The sequence below is a fragment of the Brachyhypopomus gauderio genome, chromosome 7, assembly GCF_052324685.1.
Source record: "Brachyhypopomus gauderio isolate BG-103 chromosome 7, BGAUD_0.2, whole genome shotgun sequence".
In the NCBI taxonomy this organism is placed as follows: domain Eukaryota; kingdom Metazoa; phylum Chordata; class Actinopteri; order Gymnotiformes; family Hypopomidae; genus Brachyhypopomus; species Brachyhypopomus gauderio.
This window is the reverse complement of record NC_135217.1, coordinates 22,322,050-22,348,062: the sequence shown is the minus strand read 5'-3', so window position 1 is coordinate 22,348,062 and position 26,013 is coordinate 22,322,050. Positions and strand designations below refer to the sequence as shown.

General features: G+C 39.9%; 2 protein-coding genes across 6 annotated transcripts in view; one reads left to right on the top strand and one right to left on the bottom strand.

The window, feature by feature from the left end:
* LOC143519308 (ADP-ribosyl cyclase/cyclic ADP-ribose hydrolase 1) overlaps positions 1–141 on the bottom strand; it is a 27,562-nt gene extending 27,421 nt beyond the window's left edge. Inside the window, exon 1 of the mRNA XM_077012616.1 lies at positions 30–141. The gene's annotated coding sequence lies outside the window, so the exon portion shown is untranslated. The remainder of the gene's footprint in view (positions 1–29) is intronic.
* Positions 1–26,013, top strand: part of LOC143519309 (inositol monophosphatase 1-like) — a 26,703-nt gene extending 690 nt beyond the window's left edge. Inside the window, exons 3-11 of one of the 5 annotated variants that reach the window (XR_013132397.1) lie at positions 183–316; positions 486–590; positions 1,053–1,098; positions 1,669–1,777; positions 1,926–2,034; positions 2,710–2,861; positions 19,160–19,292; positions 24,554–24,655; positions 25,896–26,013. Coding sequence is in view for 3 of the 5 variants with exons in the window: in XM_077012617.1 (XP_076868732.1) it covers positions 183–316; positions 486–590; positions 1,053–1,098; positions 1,669–1,777; positions 1,926–2,034; positions 2,710–2,861; positions 19,160–19,284 (780 nt within the window). In the remaining 2 variants the exon portion in view is untranslated. Of the gene's footprint in view, positions 1–182; positions 317–485; positions 591–1,052; positions 1,099–1,668; positions 1,778–1,925; positions 2,035–2,709; positions 2,862–4,134; positions 5,036–19,159; positions 19,293–24,553; positions 25,139–25,895 lie in introns of those variants that run through there. The other 4 variants (XR_013132398.1, XM_077012617.1, XM_077012619.1 and 1 more) reach the window with 4 other exon arrangements.

The window sequence follows — 26,013 nt, the reverse complement described above, 5'->3', positions numbered from 1 at the left end:
GAGCGACCAAACTAGCTGTTCGTTCTCACCAGACTCTCACACGTTTTCTAAAAGGCACCGTCCATATGTCATTTTGTGAGGGCTCACTCAGAGGTAACACTGTTAATATTGTTTTGTGTCTTGCAAACTAGAGCCACCCTTCTCTTCCCCCTGACCATGCGGTGTGTTGTCCTGTGTTTCAGATGATTCGTGATGCACTACAGAAAGATATATCTGTCATGCAGAAGAGCTCCCCAGTAGACTTGGTCACAGATACAGACCAGAAGGTGGAGGAACTAATTATATCCTCCATCAAGAAGAAATATCCCAGTCACAGGTGCTCGGGGCTTTAGTGCAATGACAGTACTGTTAAGATTAAAAACAAGTAAACATCTAATCAAAACAACCCATTATTTAACCTTGTGGGACTCTTGTGGGTGCTGTTAACATGTTGGCAATCTTTCACTCATACCCTCTCCATCTTTCTTCATCTTTACCTGTTTAAGTTTCATAGGTGAGGAATCGGTGGCTGCTGGGGCCTCCAGTATTCTCACCGATAACCCCACCTGGATCATTGATCCCATCGATGGGACCACAAACTTTGTCCACAGGTGTGAGTGACTGATGGGATTTTCCAGCATGAAAATACTGTATGAGTAGAGGGTGGATGAAAGGTTGTGCTTGCAAGCAGGTGAACTATGAACCATCTGTTAAATGCCCAAAAGGCGTAAGTGTACCTAACAAAATGGAAAGTGAGGGTAGATACATGCAAGGTGAGTTTTAAATAAAGTGAGGGGTGAGTGTATAGCTAAATTTACATCCCATACAAATGGAAAAGAAGTGATTTATATGCTTTTAGAATAGTTTAAGTATGACGCTTGTTGGGAAAGATTTGAGGACTTGGCTAATCTGTGAAACACCATGTACTGCTGCTTATAAATATACTACTTATATACAAATATTAACAGACACTTGACACATCTTTGAGTACAACAATGTAATAAATTTAATGAATGAATAAAATCAGTAGAAAGAGCTGAAGAAACATACTTTTTGTTCCTGACTCTGTCCAGGTTCCCCTTTGTGTCAGTGTCCATTGGATTTACAGTGAATAAACAGGTACTTCTTCTGTGACTTATTAGCTTGTAATCCCCTGAGTCGTTTGGAGTGTTAAGTGCATGTTCTCTCTCTGCTTATGTCCTTCAACCAAATAAATGTTAATCGGATAAATTATGGACACGGGCTCATGAGATCCACTTTACATCACTGTCATGCTAATGGATGGCTATTGCACCTTGCTACCCTGTCGTGCAGTATTAGCCAAACAACAGTTAATTCTTTAATCTGTATATGCTTCAAAAGACTCTGTATCGTCTGTGAAAATGCAATTTTTATATTAGTGTTTTGGTCTGCACAGTGAGCATATGGTTAAGAAACGAATGGCCATGTTTAGACTTTTCATTGTGAATGATTGTTTTACATGTCTGCACTGTCATAAAACTCAGTGTTATATTCAGCTGTCTAAGGTGCAATCCAGAGTGGTACCAGGTTCTTACATGCTATACCAGTATAAGGAGCATGAGATCATGGTTTATTCAGCATTTTTAGTGCACCATCTTTAGGGGATTCAGCCTCTGGTCCCTGGACAGAAATCGGTACATCAAACTTTTACCTGTTCTTGTTCCTTAGATAGAGTTTGGAATTGTGTACAGTTGCATTGAGGACAAAATGTATACTGCTCGCAAGGGTAAAGGAGCGTTCTGCAATGGAGCCCCTATCAAAGTCTCAATGCAACAAGGTCAGTCCATGAACACAGAGTTATGGCCACTGAGACATTTATTAACTTCTGACTGCTGTTTGCAGCCAGTGCATATTTTGTATTTCAAAATATGACCTGGACAGGCAAAGCATGGCAACTTATACAGATTTTTCCCATTTATACGTAGACATCACCAAGTCCCTGGTGCTGACAGAGATGAGTTTCAAAAAAGATCCCGAACACTTCAGAATCCTGATGGCCAACATGGAGAGGATCCTTTCTATCCCTGTTCATGGGTGAGTACCATCCTGTACTTCTAACCTCTGGCTTCTTGAACAATTTTACATATAGACAGGTATAAATAAGCACAGTAGTTTGTTCTAACCCCATTCTGTACAACAAAGTCAAAAGTCAAAGTCAAATTTGTTTATATAGCGCTTTTCACAACACAACAAGTTGTCATAAAGCAGCTTTGCAAGTGCATGGGTCCAGATCCCTAATGAGCAAGTCTGGGGCAACAGTGGCAAGGAAGAACTCCCTAGGAAGGGATTAGGAAGTAACCTTGGGAGGACCATGACTCAAAAGTGAACCCATCCTCCATTGGGCGGCCCAGCTAATGGAAGTACAACAGGACACACCTCTGCTCTGTGCTTACTGTGTGGGTCCTCTAGGGAAGCCCGGCTTTTAACTCTGGTCTCAGACCACAAAGCCATGTGACAGAGCAAGAGCTTTTAAATTAATTTTGTTCAAAATAATTTTAACACTTGTGACGATTGTTACGGTGTGGACATCCGTGACCAGCACGATCTGTTGTGCATAAACACCATAAAGATTGCATAAAAATTGTAGCTCTGTCATAACCATAGGTTGACGGTTGGAATCAGACAACAAGAAATGTTTTGCATAACAGAAAAGGTTGCATAACTAAATAAACAAACCATATAAACTTGAATGTCTCAATTGGATTGCAGGATCCGAACCCCAGGCAGTGCAGCTGTGAATCTGTGTTTGGTGGCTTGTGGGGCAGCAGATGCTTATTACCACATGGGGATCCACTGCTGGGATATGGCAGGTGGAGCAGCCATACTCACTGAAGCTGGGGGAGTCATCATGGATGTCACAGGTACTGGTCATCACTGGACACTGAGCATACTGTACACCATCAGATTGCAGGTGCAGGTGGGTGGGATTACTGTGAGAATGACAAATTGCAGGCCAGTTTAGGCAGTTTACTCTGTGGCTCAGAAGATCTTACAACTCGGATGGTGCTATGAAATCTAATGACTCTGTTCCGTGTGTTTTTGTTTTGTTAAAGAGCTTGAGTGGTAAAGGTGTTCTAAACTAACCTGTAGGCCAGATGTCCTTGTGTACACATTCTCGGTATAATTTTTAACTTCATAAAGCAGACAAGGTTTAAAGTACCACCACTGAATATAACTTATGCTACCATTACAAAGTACTAGCTAGCTAAGTTATCAATCCAACAGGTAAGATGGGCGATATCTAATGTTGGAAATATTAAAGATGTTGCTTTATACAGTGTTTGTGTGTAGATGGCGCTTTCCATGCTGTTGTGTATTAATCTCTGTGTGTGGGTGCAAGTCGGTGCTGTAGGTGTAGTGTACCTGCGGGAGATCAGGTGGCAGGTGCAGGCTCCGCTGGGGTGTCCGTTTGCGCTGATTAATGCCAAAAGGGAAGGTACTGCATTATGGTGCTCCGTGTCCTGAACTTCATGTTGCAGCGGGGGGGGGGGGGGGGGGGGGGCCTCCTTTGTCTCTTTGGAAATCACAAGGGGAATGTTTAAGAGCCACAGGGCAGGAGCATCTTCACCGCCGTTATCTGCCACCTGCTCTTGCCCTGCGCTGCTGCCATCACCGGGGCTTCTTTATGTTCCTCTTGATGTGCCGGTGGGGCAGGAGGGGCAGGAGGGGCAGGTGGCAGATGGCAGGCGTGAGCGCTCGGGAAACAGCCGCTCGTGCTGCGGGCTTGACTCGTTGTCCTGTCTGCAGTCTGTGGGCCTGCTTCGGTGTGTGGCGCGAAACCAGTGCTGCGTTGTTTTTGAAAGAATCACAGTTTTAAAATTCGATTTGTATTAATTTATTTCAACAGTCAATGCAAGGTAAGAGATGTGCGCGAGATATGTCCCGTTTCTGCCGCCGCTCTTCACTAAACCATGAAAAACGACTGGTCATTTTTTCAGTTACCTTGATTTGCGTTATATTTTATTGTCTCCATGATAAAAGGTCATTTGTGCCTGGGGAATAAATCGAGTGCTTTAAGTCAAGTGCTTGACGTTTATCCCTGAGAAGCCAAGGGCTCCCATTAGCTATTATTCAAAGATGCAAACTTGAGGTATGCTTCACCTCAGTAAATCCAGATGTCCGTTTGTATTGCAGGGGGGCCGTTTGATCTGATGTCTAGGAGGTTGATCGTAGCAAGCAGTAAAAACATAGCAGAGGGCATCGCCAAGAAAATACAGCTGCTCCCCTGTGGACGAGATGATGTGAGCTAGATCTCTTGACTCAAAGATGGGAATAAAGAACCTTCAAATGCAAATGTGGCTTTAAAAGGTCTCTCTGCCTTATATCTGAGAAAGATCTAAAGAATCTACTGGAACTTAAAGGTTTCAAATTTTGACACACATGCTATGTTAAAAATTATATTAATGTATTTTTCCCCAGGATTTTTAAGAATAAAACTTTTTCCTTCTTATTTATATCTCAAATATTTTCACTCATCTTAGAAGCATGTAATTGTTTTGTAATATGAAAAAAATGGTCATATGAACTTTTAAAGTCTTGGGTTGAAACATAGCAGCTCTAAAATATCGTGCATTTAATGGTTATTTTAATGTACTGCCATTGTGTCACTTTTAAGTTAAAGCATGAAATATATTCCTTAAAGTAATGATTTGACTCTGGTACCTAAACATTGCTTTCTCTGGCATTTGTGCACGTCTGTCTTTATCTGCAGTGCTGAGCTGTTTTTAGGTAATATTATCAGTAATGTCTTCAATAGATCTCAGTAGCCCCCTAATCTGCAGTAACCCATTGTCTTTAAAGGAGCATGACCTAGTTTTGCAGTGAATTTGAAGACTAATTTGTCCAGGCAGTATTGCAGATCAGTCTCTCTTGCTTCATCCAGATATAATAAACTTTTATTTCCCATCATGCACGAGTGGAACAGTGTTGCTTGCTGACTCATTAAACAGGACTCACACTGTGTAGCTAGCAAGACAGATTTTGTTTGATATCTACAAAATATTGTAATTATCTCAATAAATGAAAAACAAACTTGCTAACCTTTCATGACACATTTGTTTCAATATCGGTCTGACCTGTTTTGACTCCATAATAACTGAAATTGGACAGAGAGCGCACGACACTCAATTAGATATATTAACGCAATATATTAACAGGGTTTTTATTGCAGGCATTTTCAATTTCAGTATTAAAGTATGATATTATACCAATTAACATATGAAAATGAACAAATGAACATATAATGAAAATAGGACAGTTCCGCATAAGAAAAACTAATTTTACATTTATTATGCCTTACCAATTCTGCACTACACCCAGTTCATCAATCATTACGTTCACCAGTATGAGACTTTTATTTCAGAAACAGGATGCGACCTAGTAATTAAAATGTCCTGTGGAAATAATGATTTTCAGTGTAGACTGGGGCAGCCATGGCCAGTGTTGGACTGTGTTATACTGGATGACCCACTAGATAATTTGACCCACTAGGTAATGTGACTCGATGCCTTATGGTTTTCTCTGTGCATTTGTTGAATATTTATCTAACAGCTGTTAACCTTTTTCGCTCCCCTCCCCTGGTTTTTAGCAACTATTTCTCCATATGGTAGCCTATCTGTTCAACCATTACCTAGGAACTCATGTTGTATTAGAGGAGATGAAAAGGTTGCATTTTGTTACACTCCCTTGTGCTGCTGTGTGCTCCTGATTGCTGAGGTCCAGTTCGGGGTTCTGGTCCCATATGCCTCTTTACTGACTCCTCCACTGCCTTCCTCTCTCTCATTTACATCACCTTTGCTTGTTTTTAGCTTGGTGAAAGTGATTTTTCTACTTTCTGTGTGTGTTAGGATCTGGAATATGTATATTGTTGTGGAATGTAAGAAGTGATGCCTGTTTGTTTCTTTGTTTCTAGTCAAGGAGTGTAGGATTATATTATATGTTTTTGTATTGTAGTGTAGTTAGATGTGTTTTTCTTGTAGTGTGGGTTGTAGTGTCACACCACTCCTGGAGTTGTATATTTCTCTATAATATGTATATAGTTTTCCTAATTCAATACGCAAAGTTCCATAACATTCTCTGGTTTTCGTTGAATCACTCAACCATATGTTAGTTACATCTTTTATCCCTGTTACGACTTCACAACCTAGATGAGCTCGTACCAGATTTGCTTGTCTGTAACCAAGGGAAAAACACAATGTAGAGTGAAAATATTAGAAAGGATCTAGCAGTAACTCTGGGGTTTTGTGTGGTGCATTGATTGTGAGGTACATGTTGTAGGAGCTGTGCAACAGGTCTAATTCTGATCTGAAATATGCCGTCAGCATGGCTCTGAAAGCTAACTGTGAAATAAACAGTCTAAACAATAAAAATGTAGATGCGTTATGTTTGAAGTATTTGAAGTATTTTTCATTCCTCAGAGTCTCACAACTTGGTAATCATCAGAATAATATAAAAAATTATCTAGATGGCATTCGTAAACTCTTAAAATGGAATGAGAGCAACAGAAAAGATAAAAATTGAAATAGTTTTCTGTGTTCTCAACATTGTTACTTGCAATTGGAGTAATTTTTTTTCTTCAATGTCATCACATTTTCTTAAAGAATTAAAAAATATAATTTTTGGAAATATACTGGATATACACTTAGTTTAGCTTAGTTTAATAACCCTAATCATTCAAGAGATCAAATTAAAAGCTAATTCATTGGAAAATTACTAAAATGGAAATAATTAAGATGGACAGGTATATCTAGTCATTAAATTAAATAAAATGCTGATTTGATTTATTTACTCTTGGTTTTGGTAGTGTTAGAACATACTTTATTCAGAAGAAAGTCTGCTAAAACTGCTCATCAGTATTTTCCCGAATAGTAAATGTCCACTAGAGGTCAGTAGAGGACTACTCATAGCAAAAGGAGCTTTCTCTCAGAACTGGCATTACATTCTGTCCACGATCTCATCATATTCCACTCAGATTAAGATCATATTTTTAGTCCTGGGGCAATAACTGAATCAGGATGATTCAAGTACTCATTTATGGCTGAGTCAGATAATGCTCTGATTTGACACATGATGAGTTTTGTACAGTAAGACTTTTTACAAGGGTACAAAAGGATACTGTTAACATTCTGTTAACATAACTACTAACTACCTTCTCCTTAGTGACTGAGATACAGTCAGGGTCTTCAGTCAATTCGAAAAGGTACAGATACAAACTATCTTAACACTGTCAGCCAATCATAGACAACAATCATTCCATTCCCAGTATTTCAGCCCTTAAAGAATCATTTTCAGTACAGGCTATTTCCACAGACAGTTCCAATCATCGTCCTTTCAAGAGTGTAACTTTTTTATGCTTTCATCATTCATCAAATTGTTGCAGTATTTTGACTGAGTGTCTATTTTGATTTTTTTCTTTGTGTAATTTTATTTGACGTCTGTGGTTCCTGGAGAGAAACATTCAAGGTGGTGAGCTGATAGAGAGCTGAGATCTTTCTTGTCACTCTTCTTGTATTGATCCTACGAATAAAAGGTGCCTTTGTTTGTCAGAACAGGCAAGTTAATTACTTAGGACTCTTCTGAAAGAGCAGTTTGTTTCACTGAATTTAGATTTTTGGTCTTTGTCATGTTTATTTCTCATGGTCATCCTTATCCATGACTCAGCAAAGTTGACACAGCTTCATTTACAGCATTCTGTTATGTGGAATATATAAAGCTACGTGTTTATGTTAGGAACACCAATATAGATTCCCTGAGTGAACCTGCCAATATTTCACAAGAGGAACTCTGATGTTCAGAGACAAGTGAAGATCTCACTTCAGGTCTAACAGTTGATGCACAAATTACAGCAATTACCTGAATTAATAACGGATGAAAGCCTTTCGTTATATCTTTTCTGTATATCATTTATTTCAGAATATTTTTTTTATCAAAGACTTGAATCGATTCATCAAGTGAACAGAGCCGTGAGAGATGGTTCACAAATTCACGCCGAATGGGGCTGTGTGTATAGTGATGACTTTCTTCTCCCGCCTTCACCTCCAACCATCAAGAGTGGAGCTGCAAAGCTGAGAAGCCCAAACCCCACCAGTGTCTTTATGCTGGCACAGCATTCAATGGACACAGTCACAAACTCCAGCTATTTTAAGGTGTGGGTGCAGCCATAAGAATTCATACAACGCTTGCCAGAATTAGCAGGCCCAGAGGCCGGAGTGAAAGCTGCTAATTCATGGCCTCGGCTTCATCGATCTCCATGTGTCATTCAGCTTGTTTGAAATGTTAGGATGAGCAATCAATAAACCCACCAGCAGTGGCCAAGGCGTTTTGCAATTAGCTGTAAGGAGCTGTCTGCTCTATTTAGCTAACACCACACTGAGTAACAGACAGCATAAAAAAACAAAAACAAAATTAAATGGAAAAAACAAACAAACAAAGATTTAAGTGGGTATCTAAAACAAATTTGGTCTGTATTATACGAGGTCTGGCATTTTTAGTAGGACTGGATCTTGATTGACAAGGTTTGTTAGTGGTACCGCTACCTGAGATTCAGATCAGCACCAATCAGTGCTTTTTAGTACCTTTGAGTGTTAGAGCCTTATTTTCCAAAATAAATAAATACATTTGCTTAGCCAAAACATACCAACATATCTCAAATGTGTTTAAACAGCAGCACAATTCCACTGTACAAAAGTTGTTCTGTAGGTCTGCACAACTTTATTACCCACTCTTTCTGGTTCTGTCGTGCGGCGTCCTTTGGGAGACGGCCGGCGTCATTCCCTGGGATGGCAGGCAGCTGCTTATTTGGCAGACTAGAACACTTTCAGAATTGAGAAACATGTTTTAACTTTTAAGAAAAGGACTGAGTGACATCAACCGCTCTTTTTATCAGCCAAACAATCAGAATGAAAAGAAAAGGCTTCTGAGAGGACTGGCAGCTTCCCGTCTGCCAGATGAAAGACTGGGTTCATTAGACTAGAATGTGTATTACTCAACCTTAATGAGTAATTCTCTAAAAAAATAAAAATTACTTGTATCTAGTAACAGTTATAGTTTGGTTTGGTACAAGGGACCTTGCTGTGAAACTGTGGAAACAATGTTGAATAAGCAAATGCTTACTTTAGCTTTCTGCTGTTCAGATGACAACGAGGAAGATAAATGATCTGTCACTTCAATTAATGGAAGCTCCTTTACTGACAAATAACCAAGCTCCCTAATATCAAAACAGTAATTGTATTGAGGATTTCAGATAGATCTTGTTGTGATTATGGATTAAATGAAACCTGTCCATCTAGAGCAGATCACTGATCACATGATCTTTGTTTTCATTTGGCAGTATCTACTGGACAAGAGTCATGACAGTGAAGCTTGGTTCACATGTCTAGTGAAGGGTTTTGTGTTTCAGATAATTATTCAGCATACTGAATAACCAAACCCCTGATACCAGATCTACAGATCCAAATTTCTACATGGAAGTTGGGTAATTGTAAACATACCTCAGAATGTGGGGGAGATTCACAACTTAATACGACCGTAATGTTGTAGCTGCATTTATTGCATGTTTGTATGACATGTTGTAAACCTTTCTAGGAAACACAATATCTGTAAAAATTGTATGTACAGATGGATGTAAAATAGAGACATTTGACTGCTATGCACCCCATTATGTCTGACAATAGCCTAACATTGCTTTAAAGTAAGAAACTCATAACACTTGTGAAGCATGGTGGTATAGTGTGATGGGTCACGCAACAAGACAATAATCCAAAATACTTAGAAAATTATCCTTTTGCAATGACCTAGTCAAGGTCCAGATGTAAAGTGTATTGAAATATTTAGCAGAACCTGAAAAACACAATGTTCACAGGCCCACAAATGTTATTGGGTGGATGCAGCTCTGAAAGGAGGACTTGGCCAAAACTCCAACGGACAACTACTGAAATTAGGGTTTTTATTTTTTATTTTTTGCAGTTATTGCTGCTTAGGAGGGTGTAACCATCTGTTGAAAGAATGTAGCAGCTTTCACACACTGGGATTGGATGTTGAACAAATTCATAAAATTTATATTGCATCATTGTATCTTAAGTCTTGGTTAAAGATGTTACTCAGTGTTTGAATTGTGCACAAATTCAGTTTCAAAAAGGAGTCTAAGTACTTGTCTGCCAATTAACTTTTCTCCCATTACAAAAGCTATGATTAGAACAAACAACTAGCATAAACAAGTTCTTTTAGTTAGAGTATAGATACGGGTCTGTGCAAAGGTTTTAAGCAGGTGATGAAAATTGTTGCAAGAATTAAAAAAATTATAATAGTTTATTAACAAAATGCAAAGAGGATGAACAAAAGTGAAATCAAAATAAAATGAATATTTGGTGTGATAACCATTTGCCTTCAAAATGGCATAAGTTCTTGCATCAGTAAACCTGCACCAAGGTTTTGAAGGAACATCACACAAAGGCTGTTCCAAACATGTTGGAGAACTAACCACATGTCGTCTATGGATGTAGACTTGCTCAACACCATCGGTCTCTTTATGCAATCCCAGACAGATTTGATGGAGTTGAGATCTGGGCTCTGTGGATACCATGTCATCACTTCCAGGACTCTTATGTTCTTTATGCTGGGTTCTTGTCCTGGTGCAGAACACATTTGGAGCCAATCAGATGCTTCCCTGGTGGTCCTGCATGATGGATAAACATATATCTGTGTTTCTCAGTATTGAGTACACTATTAATCCTGACCAAATCCCTAATGCCATTTGCTGAAATGCAGCCCCAAATTTACAAACAACCTCTGCCATGCTTCACTGTTTTCTGCAGACATTATCGTACAGTTCTCCAGCCACTCACTGCCTTTTGTTACCGCCAAATATATTCACATTTTGATTCTTTACTACCTGCTGCCATTTTATGCACCCCAGTTCCTATGTTTCACGCATAGTTGAATTGCTTTGTCTTGTTTCCACATTGAAAGCATGGCCACAGTCCTTCCGTGAAGTTCACTTCTGGCCAGACCTTTCCGGGCAGTAGACGGGTGTATCTGGGCCTCAATGGTTTCTGCCAGTTCTGAGTTGATGTCACAGCTGGGCATCTTCTGATTCTGAAGAGAAGTAGGCATGATGTGCCTTTCATCTGCTCCACTACGTTCCCTGGCCGACCACTGCATCTGCTTACCGTTCCCCATTTCTCTGTCCTTCAAAAGAGCTTGTGCAGCACATCTTGAAAACACAGTGTGCTTTGAAATCTTTGCCTGGGAGAGACCTTGCTGATGTGGTATAACTACATTGTGTCTTGTTAATGTGCTCAGTCTTGCCTTGTGTATGCTGTGTATGACCTGTGTCTCTTGTAGCAGAGTTTGGCTGTTCTCCATGCAGTTTTTTTTTTAGTTGCCATACTCACATCCAATCAAAATCATGCCCTATCAGTCCTCTGCATTTTCCTGTCTGTGCTGTGAGAACACACACACACACACACACACACACACACACACACACACACACACACACACACACACACACACACACACACACACTAATGATCACTAGGGAGCTGTTGTGCACACGTGCCCAGAGTGGTGGGCAGCCCTAGCCCAACGCCCTGGTAGCAGTTGGGGGTTAAGGGCACTTCAGTCACAGCCTATGACCTAGGAATCGAACCCATAACCCTCCGGTTACAAGACCGGTTCTGCCCCGCCTTTTAATAAGTTATAAGCCTCCTACACAGCTGTTTGTGTTTCCGTTAATTACTGTGTTTCAACCCACATAAGAAAATGATGATCATTATCACCAATTTGGTACAAGCGTACCTAGAAGAATTTATGATGTTTTAAAGGCAATGGGTGGTCATGCTAAGTATTGCTATGGTTTAAATCAAATATGGTTTGATTTAAATTGATCTTTTCTTCATTCACTTATAATTATCTATGTTGACTATATCTATGACTATAATCATGTTTCAACATAACTATTTATTTTGTATCTCAGGACTGAAGGACTGAAGATACTCAGGAACTGGCAACCCTAATCCTAACCCTAACCCTAACCCTAGACCTGATGTGTCCATGCTGTCCATCCTCACCCAAGCTAGCCAGTGTACTGTGTAGTTAACATGTTCTAGTTTACAATTCTGAAGGTGATGAAGTAGTTATAACCAATCTCTCTTTAAGAGATCCAATATCCCATTTAATTGCAATCATAGTTGATAATACAGCTGGACACTGAAAATAACAGCTTTTTTCATCAAGACTAAATGCCTGCCTCTTCTAGCACATACCAGCTACACAAAATAAAACAAGGGTAAAGCCGCATATCTACTAGGCAGCTCATTGGCTTTTCAGTCAAAACAATAAAGTCTGAGAAATCTAGATGACAAGAAATGAAATAAAACTACACATTCACCTGTGTTCATCCCTCATTAGCCCCGCAAAGCTGTGCACATAGTCTTTATAGACAAGTAATGAATGAATGCTTTTTCTTCTTTTTCTTCTTTCACATGGAAAACCCACTCAGTACCTGTCTTTTCTTGTGTATACACACACATACACACACACTTTTGCAGGAATATATAAACAAAATTGACACCAAGCCAGTAGGTGTCTTTATAAACAAACTACTAAAGGAATTATGAATTGCTTCATTGATCACTCCCATGCCCCAAAAAATATCCATCTTAAAGAAAAGTTAGAGCTTAAAACTTAGCTCAGTTTTAGCCACTGTGGGTTCAACATTGGTTCCACTGTGGGACTGAGGGGAGGGTCAATCTCAGTCTGATGTTTATTTGAAAGAAGTAACTGGTTTGAAACATCCCCAACACCCACAGATGGGAAGGCTGATCCTATTCCAGTGTGTCTGCTTGTCCAGCCAATATTGCGTCTTGGAAACCAAACCATACAGCTGCACTCATTTGAGTAGCAGCTTTGCTTCGGGCTGTATGATGCTACTCACGTTTAAGGTGACCAATGTGATGAGCCATCAGTCATCCCTCAGCAGGGATCAGGGGGTGAGCTAGGGGTTTGTTAGCAACGATGGGCCTAATACCAGCAGGAGAAAGCACAAATAGCATGAAATCCAGCCAGGCATGTGACTGTTCATTTCCATAACCATTCTGAACTACCTGTTGAGAAGACCCACACTCTAAATGTGAGGCACGTCTCCATTAGCTGAACCCATCCCACAACTATAATTCTTCTGAAGTCACAGCATTGACTCTGCACACAGATAATAACATAGAACGTTAATAAGCTCAAACATTGCCCTGCTCTCAAAATGCTGCTCCATCTTATAATATACTGAAACAGTATTCCACATGCTTGGCTGCTAGACAGCTGGAGACCTTCTTGCTAGGAAGCTTACATGTTGCTGTTGGTTCAATAAGCCTGCAAAAGTCAGTTCTTGCCTCTGCTTACCTGGGCTGTCTTTTCAGTTTCTTTCATTGTCTGAAATATGTGTAATACACATGTGTTCGCGCGTATGTGTGTGTGCATTGCTAAAACTTTAATGCTCACATACTGGATCACACAACGATCCCCCCTTTCTGCTATATGAATGACAAAACCCCTGCACGTTATATCCATGTCAGATTTTAGCACATGCTTTATATATGATCTCTGTCAACGTGACGTGACGGTTCTAGAAATAGCGTTAGATTTTTTTTTTTGACACCTCCCATAATATTACAGACTGTATTTCAAGAACATTTTGTTATTCTCTTTTTATCTTTGCCTGGTTTCCTTCTCAGTTTATTCAAACTCCGATAGCAGGCTGTGCATTATTAAAGTATTGTAAGGCTCTGCATTATTGAAGTCAAACTGCTTTAAAAGAGTAGTAAAAGTCTGACTACTGTTTTCCCTCAGGGTGGTCATGTGCAGTCATGGGGATGACAAATTGATCTGGGGTGGTATTGCAAAAATGTGATTCAAAATTATGGTGCAAATCATTACAAAAATGTACTGGACAGAGCAACCGAAGTGTATCACGATTTAAAGATGAGTTATTCAGACAGGCTTGTGCATCTTGAATGTAATTCATTAGGTCTTTTCATTAGGCCTTTCTAGGTAGCTAATTTACAGTGAGACACTGATAGTAAACGTAGCTACCAATCTAACAGCACAACAGATTAGCCTATTACATAAAAGCGTTGTTGAAAGTCGGATGTACATACATGCATGGTTTTATCAACACAGGGTCCTCATTCCTGCTTAAATTTATTATTTTCGGGCAAGTACAGAAAAGTTGATGTATATATAATTTAATCAGTGTAATTCTGCTTGTTCTTGTTTAAATCATTTAATCTTCTCAACATTGAAGTGTGCAGCAGAAGAGTGTTAAAATGCTGCAGGCCCGTAGTTCGGTTTCATGATTCCATGAGTTAGTCTCGTTTTTAAGGAGTCCCATTTTAAGCATTACAACTGTTGGCACATACATTGCCTGATACTCTTTATCATAAAATGGGATGTCGGAACATTATAGAACCTATTTAGATATAGGCCTACTACTACTAATAATAATAACAACAATAACTAATAATAATAATTACTACTAATAATAATTCATTTATTTATTTGCTTATTTATTCGTGTATAACATTTGCATCTTTAGCCAGTATTGTGACTTTTTATTAAACTGATAAGAACTTCATCACATTCTGAAACACTTTAACAAACTATCCAGCAAACTCGAAACGCAACGCAACACGTGTCTCTCAAAAGTACGTGAGATCGCTCCGCACAGCAATCCAAAGAGTTAACTCCTGTTTATTTATTTATTTATTTATTTGGAGTGCTTTTTTCAGGCATGGTGAACATTGTGAAAGTGGAGGAGACAGGCAGCGCAACGGTGAAAATAAAGGATGCTGGTCTACCCATCTGTCACACACGCAGTTTTCCCGGAGCCTGAGTGGGTCTCGTGGCGCATCCCTGAAAACTTTCACTCATTTTCCTCCGGCGAGGGCATCGGAGCAACAGGAGACTTGACTGTTCCCCGCACCGAAGCGACATGCTTGTTAGGATTTTTTACATTAGCGATGCTTCATGCACTCGTGTTTGCGCGAAAAAACCAGATCCCCCAAAATACTGACTACATAAATACGTGTTGTTATCAGGGAAGGGAGGTGAGATATGCCCGCGTGCGTCAAGAGCCTGCGCGCTTTCGCACACTTGGAGATGCCACGTTCATTTAAAGAAATGCCCCAGGAGCAACCGTCAACCAGTAGCACTGGATTGGACAAACAAGCCGTTTTCATCGCGAAGCGGGATATAATAGCGTGTTTGCAAATGACAAATGCATTTTACCGGGGTAGTGCTTCCAAATCTGCATTGTACGTGTAATGAATTCTACACGTCGGTAAAGTAGTTATGGTCCAGTAGGTTGTTTGGGTCTCTTGGCCCCTTGGCAAGCGTGTTGTTAACGTAACAAACATTTTCCAGTCTTTCTGAAGTTGGTGTAAGGAGACTGTTTGTTGTAGAGATGAGGCCCGAACGCTGAACGTTGGACTGACGTAGTCGTGTGTGTGTGTGTGTGTGTGTGTGTGTGTGTGTGTGTGTGTGTGTGTGTGTGTGTGTTTTCTCTCAATCACCTGCACTAACCACCTTTTTTATTTGCTATAAACGGTGCAATATGTGATTTTTGACAGTATCATAGATTGACGTTTCTGTTTTATTGTTCAAAATCTAATTATTAACATCATTGTATACGTGTTGTTTATCATTTAAACTACCAATATTTTGGATGGATATAGATGCAGTCCCCAGTAACCTAACTAAGAGCTTCTAATGTCCGCAATGTTTTTAGATGGATTTTAGAAAGTTAAACAACTTAATCATATTTCAACTTCAAATACACCACAGGAACTTAATCACTGTAGTTATGGATTAGATAATTATAGTGAATTATATATCACATACAAGCTATTGTAGATGTTTTTAATTTAGCCTGAATTGCAGGAGTTATTATGTTGTTCTTTTGCTTGTAGCTTTCTGGAAGGCCTAGTTGCATTGGCAATTATAAATAATATAAATGATGTCATTGGATTTTATCTTCGTACAGCATCATGGTGGCCCTAGCGATGAGCTGAGGCTGATGAAATCACCAACTAAGTGAGTTCTACTGTATGAAAACAATTACACGGTGCTCAGCAATGAAACATTCTTCACAGCAAATAGCCAGACACAATAGCGATAAGCAACTGGGACATTTAAATGCTAGGATAAACAATCCCCCCCCCCCCCCCCCCACACACACACACAAACAAACAAACATGTTGTGTATTAATTACTTCAATGACAAGGGCACCTGCTGAGATGAGTGTTGAGCATATGTGTGTGTGTCTTTACAGTGCGTGAGCGGTTGTGTGTGTGGTGACAGAATGCCAAGCAGTGTCTAGTGCCTGGGGTGGCTGGGAGGCTGTCACTGATGAGCACGGGCCTCTGGACTGTTCTGGGATCAGTTCAGACAGCTCAGGGGACAGAGGAGTCCTTCCTGTCCTTCCAAGGCTGGCCTCTTGCTGTTGCCATGCAACCAAACAATGCTTATAAATTCTGAACAGGAAATTGGTGTAGTTTTTATCGCTTTAATTGCTATATTCTAATCTTGGCCCGTTGGTTTTAAATGCTGAATGAAGTATGTTGTACTTTTGCACTGTATTATTAGATGAAGCTTATTTTTGCAATTTTAAAAATCTCAGTGAAGTACAAAACAAACTAAAAGTAATGTATGTCATGATAAATGATAATATAAATTGTAATCATTGGCAAAATATTCTGTCTCACAAATAAGTTTGTCATTTATCTTATTTCACATGAATATATCATGGGCAGGAAAGAAGCTGTTGCTCACTTTTAAGATCAAATCAAATCTTTACTTCCCAGATTGTTCATGTAGCTTTGGCAAACGCACAATTTTATTTTTTATTGTAAGAAGAGATAACAAAAAGGATAAAAGTAGATGCGAATGTCATTGGATGGAATGAGCAAACAATCAAATCATAATGATTCACGATCATGGTGATTTAAAGGGCTCTGAATAGGCTATTGCTCCAAGATTCTATTTGTTTATTTATTAGGAGGTGTAAAGGTGTATGGAGGTGTTGGTTTATGACAATATTTTCCGTGAAGTCAGTTTCCACCAAGTACATGAAGTTCTGTCTAGGCTAGATAAAAGGCAATAATCACAAAAGCATACTGGACAGATATACGCACTGTCCTAACCACTGGGTGTGCCATATCGATGAATCAGGCATAAATTATTTTTTTATAGGTATCATAAACATGCTCAACATCTATCAAATGTGAGCTATTTAATTAACTTAAATGTAGCCTCAAGTATAGCCATAATAAATAAGACGGTCAGGAGGCTACAATTATCTAAGTGCTAACAAATTAAGTAACTAACTAACCAATAATTCAAAAAAAGGTGATCATGAATCCATCTACAGCACCCTCCACAATTAACCACACCCCTGCTTAAGAAGGAGCAGTTTTCTACAATATTCAGTGTGTGATTTTACATCTGCAATAAAAATTAAATACATTTTAAGGCTTTTAACACATCTTAACCAGGGGTGCCAATAACTGTGGAGGGTGCTGTATGTAGATCGAATGCTCAAGTATCAACTTTGGTTTGTTGTCATTTAGTAATACACTCTAAGCTGCTCAGTTCTCAACACCAGAATAGTACAATAAAATACTTGATGTGTAGACGCAAGAGAAGAATGAACATGTGTGAACAGATGGCTTGTGTTTACAATGGTTCAGAATTCATAATTTGCATCCACATGACTTGAAATGATGCCTGGAAGAACCAAAGATAAAGTATTTTGTAGGGTGAAACATTTCCAACACATGCAAGACCAGTAAATTCTCTTACACACTTTTGCGGAGGATTTTCTTCCAGTTCTTATCTCTGTAATTTTCGGAATAATGAGCTGCATCCTGTTTCATGCAAATACTCCAAGTCACATCGATTCTAAACAGCTGGGTACCCATCTGGCTTAAAGACAAACTGAAACGTCAATAAGAAATGAAGGTACCAACATTATATGGTTCATAACAGTTCAGAAGTTATTCATAATTAATAATTAGTTTATCTCATAGGCCACTGCACGACTAATTCTTTTGCACTAAAATATAAGTGTGTTATGTCCTTTCATTGCTGCAACCCACAATTCTTTGCTTTGCTACAAGAACAAGAATAATTGTAATAGCTCAGTCCACACAAAGGTTTTTCATGCTTTCGTGCCTTGGGCCTTATGGAATTTGCCTTATGGGGATTTTGGCCCAGCAACCTTGGCAGGACTCTGACATGCTTCCTGTGCCCACTGTGGTGGACATGTGGACACTCTTCCTGCTGCTAATACCCAATTAGGGAGATGATTATTGATCCAGGTGCTAAAAGTTGACCACTAATCTCCTCTCCCACAGGAGGTGATTGATCGATTGGCTGGCGTAATGAGCAATCCAGGTTGTTTACAGATAATATAAAATGGAATTAAAGTTAGCCTGAGCCTTGAACTCACAGAACAGTTAGACTAATGAATAAAGAAAGGACACCTTGACTTATTTCTGTCTTAAATTCTTAATTTTGTTTTACCACAGAAGTGGCCCATAACTTTATAGACTTAACTAAATTAACTTTTTCCAAACTACAAGGCAAAAATTTACGACAATTATTATTTGGCCACCAGTGTGCCATAATGATCACATTTCTTGTTTGCTTTTGAAGCAACATGCGTGACCCCCCCTGAAGCTAACAGCTACCCACTAAATGATAATGCTAATCAACCTAGGTTACTTTTCATGTCCTCAGGGGTTTATATGTGAACGGTAATTAGGAGGAAAAATGCCACCACTGGCCACAAACAGTGATATCATTGCTAATTACCCACTGATGGCAGTGCTGCCTCCCTTGGTGTTTTTCCACTGTGAGTTCTTTAGCGGGTGAGGACCATCAAAAAGTGTTGTGTGCTGGGAGGGGAATTGCTTGTTGCCTGGGACGTCAAGCAAACCTAACCCCATCAAAGTGATATTGTGTTTTTTTTTTTGCTTTCTTTCTTCCTTTTCTTTTTCTTTCTTCTTGCTTTTCTTATCTTTCTTTCTTGGTTCTTCTTCTTTGTTACAAAGTACACAAGGGTACACAAACAGACGATATAAAAATGTACTGTTGTCTCCCTTCCAGTACCCACAGTATCAGTTTTGATACCAACGGAGCACCTGGTTCAGTCTGTCCATCTGGTGTCCGGAGGTCAGCTCACACTGATCTTAAACCATCTTCCGGATTTGGGACGTCAGCTTCGACAGTGAAAAACATCGTAAGACATGATAGTAAATTGCTATGCCATCTGGAATGCAGTAGGACCTAGAAGCACGATAGGGAAGCAGAACTAATTGCCCACTGCCATGATTATAATATTGCCGGACAGTCTTGGCTCTAATGCTAGAGTCTTGACATAGTTCATACAAAGGTAATGAGTTTGCCCTTTACGAATGCTGAAATGCAAGTCTTTTCTGTGAACGTGTCTGGTGTGCTGTGGTGACTGATTTTTTTGATTTTCCAGAGATTGTGAACAACCAAAAAGCTGGAGGCAATGATATGTGATTCACTTTCTAGTTTTTAGGGTGTGTGTTATGGGCCGGTTTGTGGTGACCATGTAGGTGAAGAACTCCATCCTACCTCACAAGAAGTGTCTATAAGAAGGGCCCACCAGTTACTGTTTGTGGGAAGCAGTTTTTTGGGGGAGTAACAGGATGAAACTTGGTTAGGTGTCCTTGCTGTGCAGTGCATGACCCCTTGTTTTAAAGGATTTCTGCTAAACTTAATGACCCATCCCTGGCACGCAGGCACTGGCCAGCTCATAAGGCATGGCCATATACTTGAAATGCTGGGATGTTGACAAGAAGGTGATATATGCCAACAACGCCCCCCCCCCCCCCCCCCCCAACGCCCCTTCCCCCTGAAATAGGACTGCAGTATCTAGTATATAGCTATCTATATCTATATCTAATAACTAATAGCTATGTTAAACAAGGTTTTGCGTAAGGTTTGGCTAATAAATGGGTGTAAATAAAAATTATTTATAAAGCTTACAGATCCGGTTAAAATACAAATAAAATTAGTATAATTTAGATAGCATGGTGAAACTTTCTATCCAAACCTGTTAATTGCCAAGATCACTTTAATTATGACTCCTAAACCAAAACTAACAAGAGAGAGAGATAGAGGGAGAGAAGGAGAGAGAGAATAAAGAACAAACTTCATTTAATTTGCAATGCTGGGTTAAGCTTATGTAAAAGAGATTCATTCAGGGAGTTCTTTGGAAGCTTGGAAACAAACACTTCCCCCCCTTTGACAGGGGAGTGACAGGTATTGAAATGCAAACTGTCATTAACAAACATAACCCTCAGCGACACCTGCTTTAATCACGTCAACAAAGACACAGTTAGTGGCCGAGCCCCCGCCCCCCCCTCCCTCTGATATTCAAATGAAGGGGAGGTGCTCTCTACCAAAACAACAACATCAAAAGAATGGTGAACTCACGAGGAGGAACGAGATCTCCTGTGTGTTTCTTTCTTTAGCAACGTGCTAATCACCTTTCTTAATGCTCAAAGAGAGTTAAGAGATCACACGACATGCAAGGAAAAGTTACTGCTGTGTGAGACCTGCTACTTCTGCCGGAGAAGTAATGAGTGAAAAGTATAAAGTAGGATAAGGGGTATTTTTAAAGAGTAAAAAATAGGACAATGGCTATTTCCTGGACTTTGGATGAATATGGATCCTTTTTTCTGGAATTTAGTGTTTGTTTTGGAGTGTTTTGTGTATTTGTCTGAATTTTGTGTGTGCTTGTCTGGGTGTGTATGTGCTGGTACTAAATACCACATGCTTCAACCACTGAGCTATTTACCTAACGAATATTAATATCTTCAACTAAACTCTTGAAACTGACACTGTTTTTCCTCAGAGAAATGACCACTGAATCCTGACACCACTAACCCCACACATATGCTTGCTCTAGTCTATGCTCCCTTGGGAGTAATGTAATTTCTCAGCATGGCCCAACCTGGGACGTTAGACACAGGTGGAGGATTAGGGCGATAGTGGGACTCCTGTAACTGTAATTATGAAACATCTGCGTTGTGCCTCTGAGGAAATAAATCTGAATTCTTCAAAAACATCTTAATCCTCTTTAATTATGAGTGTTATAACTATTGTGTGGTATGGTGGATGTGTGGCTATGTAATTATCCTCAGAAAATGCTTTTAACGGCTTGGTGTGCTAAAGTTAATGCACTACATATTATCTCCAGAAAATATCTCCACATTATTTCAAACTTTTTTTAATTGGATGGTAATATGAAATGGTTTTGCATACATTTTGCTTAATCTTGCTACATTGCTACCCTGACCAAATCCTACAAGACTATGGAATATCTTACCACATCTTTTCAGCTCAGACAGATTTATGTGACTCTAAACAAACGACTATGGTCCCATTGACTTATTGTGTAAGTGCATTGAACACAATACAAACAGGGTCTTAAAAAACTGATGCCATTTATTCAGAATATGAAAGGTGTAGTTTTGTTGCCTGTCTTGACTCCCGATCTCTCGAATCAAAATAACTGGTTCTTAACCTTGGTGCTCTAGTGGAGTGTTAATGTGGGTTTATATTCAACGGTTTTTTAATTTATCTTTCATTTGAAAGCACAAAATGTGCTTATAAATAAACCTCCTTTGCTTCATTTGCCAGTGATTGTGATGGTGGGATGGCCATCGCAGAACCTTGATTCTATGTTCAACCAGCCATTTGGGTGCTGTGGCGCTTTAAGCCTCCCAGCAGACGCAGCTGCATTATTTTCTAAACTGGAGTGTCAGGCTTGATTCCTGGAGGGATGTAGCCCTGTGGAGTTCATTCCTCCATTAATACCCTTTACTCAACACGTCAGGGTATTAACAAGTGTTCAATAAACAAGGCAAGCACTAAACTGTGTAAACACTAAAAGTACTATGGCCCTCAAGGACCTGAGTTTGACCACCCTGCTAAAAAGAATATCCTGAAACATCCATGATGGGGATTAAGTTCCATTTTTAACAAACTCCAGGTTTTTATATTTGGTTACATGAGATTAGAGGCTTGTATCTCTTTAGATTTTGAGATTTTTGTTGACTAGCAGGTCTGTGGTATTCTGAACTCCTATCTCTACATGTGCGCTGTCCATGGTGCTGAAGTGGCAGGTGAAGTGCAGGACATATTTTGTGCTGGTATATGAGTGATTATGAGAGCGATTAGAAATAGATAGCTTGATGGACAGACAGAGAGATACTCAAACAGCCATTTACACACTATGTTGTCAGTACAAATCCGTGAGTACAAATTAAATCAATTTCCTGTAGCATTTACATTGGCATGTTGTTTTCACGTAGTGTGCAGTAATATGAAGTTGTGCACCAACATGAAGAAACCTAACCTGCATAGCACGTTCCATTTTGGTGCCGTTGTTTCATCAGATGGGGATTTTTCTGATCTTTCCTTGCTGAGAATGTCGCATGATCCCCAAATCCCTGTACAAGACATTCCGAATGACATTTAAGGGAGGATCCAGAAACACATAGAAGTGGAAGAACAAGCTTAAAGTCGCCACAGGAAGTCATTACAATAGAAAGGATGACGGACTAGATGTGAATTACACCCTCCCTAGAAACTAGACTATTGGAAATATTGGCATTAAATAAACACAAATATTGGTTTTATAATGACAAATGATGATTAACAATGCTGGATTTTTCTGCTTTAAATCTGAAGGTTAAAACTGGGAGCTGGTAACTAAAAGCAAAATTCTGGGAAATATTTTATTTTTCTTTGGCTGTATACATTGTATTCTCTTTCCCATGAGCCTTTTAAAATTCTTGGCTTTATTTCAGCTAGTTTAAAAAAAACTTAAACTACTCTCATGGTCTCTATGAAGTCTTCAATTCCTGCTCCAAAAAATGAGCCAAAAGAGGCTAGCCATGAACTTAGGGACGTCCCACTCTGCAAGCTATTGTTACGTGTGGGAGGAAGAAGAAAAGCTGAACTGTGTGTGTATGTGTGTGTGTTTAAAAATGCTGAGGAGTGGATATTTTGACTTGGCCCAGGGCGGATCATGTCTATTATAATAGAAATGTTTAGGCAAATGAATGCTAAGTCAGACGGAGATGCTCAGGGGTTCCTCTATTCATTTTCCGATGCCTTGTGACTGAATCAGAATTCATGTGGGCTGAGGTGATAGGAGTGAGAGGTTTGTAGGCCGTCCTGGCAAGCCTGAGTAATGTTAGAGCTTGACAACACCAGGCAAATGGTACAAAGCTTTGAAGCTTCCACCAGCCAAGACGCATGCTGAGGTGACACTTACAGCAGACCTTGGAGGGAAGTTTTTTCCTGCACCAAAAGGGGGCGCTCAAACTTTCTTTCCATTCACAGTCAAGTAAAAACCAGGCGGGTTTATTTGTTTAGCACCTTTTTTACAAAACAGTAATTCAAAGTGCTTTACACAGACAATAAAGATGAAAAAAAAAAATGAAACAATAAAGGCTATCAATCTGTCAACCCAGAAAAGCCTTCTAAAAAAAGGAGTAAATATAAAAAGGTAAAGTTTTATTGCTGTAGTACTGTTCATGTAGATCAGAAATGTATTTTAGCTCTAGGCCATTCAGTGATTTATATACAAGTAGTAGTACTTTTAATTCAATTCTATGATGAATTGGTAGCCAGTAGATTTGAGAATTTGAGCAATGTGGTCAGTTCTCTTTAATCTGCTAAGCATTTTTACAGCTGCATTTTGAATAAGATGTAACTTTTTAATTGTGGCCTGGGAAACTCAGTCTGCTAGATATAAAGATATTAATCTATAGGTCCTGCATAGACATGAAATAGACAGTCTTGACATTTGATGTGACCATTAAGGTTTAGATCTGAATCCATTAATATGCCAAGATTTTTGACTTGGTTTTTAAGGGGTAGTGAACTGGTCTTGTGACCGGAGGGTCGTGGCAATACTTGGCATGGCAAAACCATAGCAATACTTGGCATGACCACCCATTGCCTTAAAATTCTTCTAGGTACACTTGTACCAAATAGGTGATAATGATAATCATTTTCTTATATGAGTTGAAACACAGTAATTAACGGAAACACAAACAGCTGTGTAGGAGGTTTATAACTTATTAAAAGGCGGGGCAGAACCGGTCTTGTGTCCGGAGGGTTATGGGTTCCCAAGCCTGAGGCCATGACTGAGGTGCCCTTGAGCAAGGCACTTAACCCCTACTGCTCCACGGGCACCGGGCTATAGGGCTGCCCACCACTCTGGGCACGTGTGATCCACAGCCCCCTAGTAATCACTAGTGTGTGTGTGTGTGTGTGTGTGTGTTCTAACTGCACAGATGGGTAATTGCGGAGGACAAATTTCGATTGGGGTGTAAATTCACAATTGACAAATATTTCAATAAAATTTTTATTATTTTTATTTTTTTCTTTGAGGCTCTGGGTTAGATAAGATAAGCACTGATCTGGGGTCTGATGCTAATTTATTCTTTACAGATTTGGCCTAGAGACAACATGGAGAGACTGAACGGGAGGGCCCAAAGAATGGATGACTGTGGGGCACTACAGGACAAGCACGCCTGCTTCAATTCATGATTGGTAATGGCACAAAAACGTCTCTTACATTTCATCTATGATCTGAATAAACTAACGTCTGTTCCAGATAGCCCTACCCAGTTTTCAAGTCTGTCTAAAAGGATGTTACAATCAAGAGTGCCAAACGTAGCCATAAGATCAAGACGCACAAGCACAGATATTTTAATGGCATCATGGTTCAGATTCAGTACCTTTATAAGGGGTCTCAGTGCTACAATGTGGCTGGAAACCTGACTAGAAGAGTGTAGCAGACACTCACACATGTCAGAGCTCTTGTTAAATTGCGGGAGGCACTTCTTATGAACTCTCACATAAACTTTAACTTCACATATGGACAAACAACTGTTCCAGTTCCCCTGAGCTGCGGCACGTGACAAAAATACATAGGGGTAGCTTTCTCTTCTAACAAATACTTCACAAGTAAAAAACAATCCTGACTTCATCTCATAAATGATAAAACACAGCAGCATCAGAACACAACAGTAGCATCAAAAAAAAAAAAAAGTTATTTCTGTCAGATCATCCATATGCATTTAGTGGAGGTCTTGAGCAGAAGAACACGATGGGCAAACACTGTAAACATCACATGTGTTTGTGATTTGTGTGGAGATGCACCTGGCTATGTGCCTCGGACCACTTTTGTGAGCGTGGTTGTCTCCCCTCCCCCGCCCTCTATGCCCACCTAAGGCTTGCTGTGTCCTTGCCTGTTTGATCCTGGCCTCGCAGTGCACAGCATGAGGGAGGTGTTGAAATTAATTCAGCTCCCTTGGTTAACAGCACAGAGGAGACTTCTGTTTTGATGGAGCAGCGGTATCGCTTACATTCATAATTTTTCAGGATAAGTGACAGGGCTGGCAAGTATCCAGAAATGTAAACAGAGCCCCCCCAAAATAAACAAGTGATCTCTATTTGTTTAAGGGGTTAGAATTTAATGTTTTATTTTTTTCTGATAGCACACTCTGGTTTTGTCTGTAGTTGACCAATGATGTCACTGCTTATTCGCAACGTTCAAGAAAAGCTTGTCAGAGAAGATGAGAGGCAATATTCCCTTCACTGCAGTCCTTAATGGACTTGACACAGGCCTCCTATATAAACTCTGGGGGGGGGGGGGGGGGGGGGGGGCGTGGCGTAGTGGTGGTGGTGGTGGTGGTGGATTCATCTCTAGGACTTTGGGATCCGGTGAGTCTTCCCCCCCAGGCACTTGTGCCGAGAACAGTCAGGTTGGTTTGGTTTTTTTTTGCAGCGCACCTCCTGCATGCTCTTCCGCGCTTCACAGAGAGGGAGAGTAACAGCCGAGGCTTTCATTCATCTGAGAGGAGGAGGAGGAGGAAGCGAGGAAGTCTGAGCCCAGCGCTGGAGCG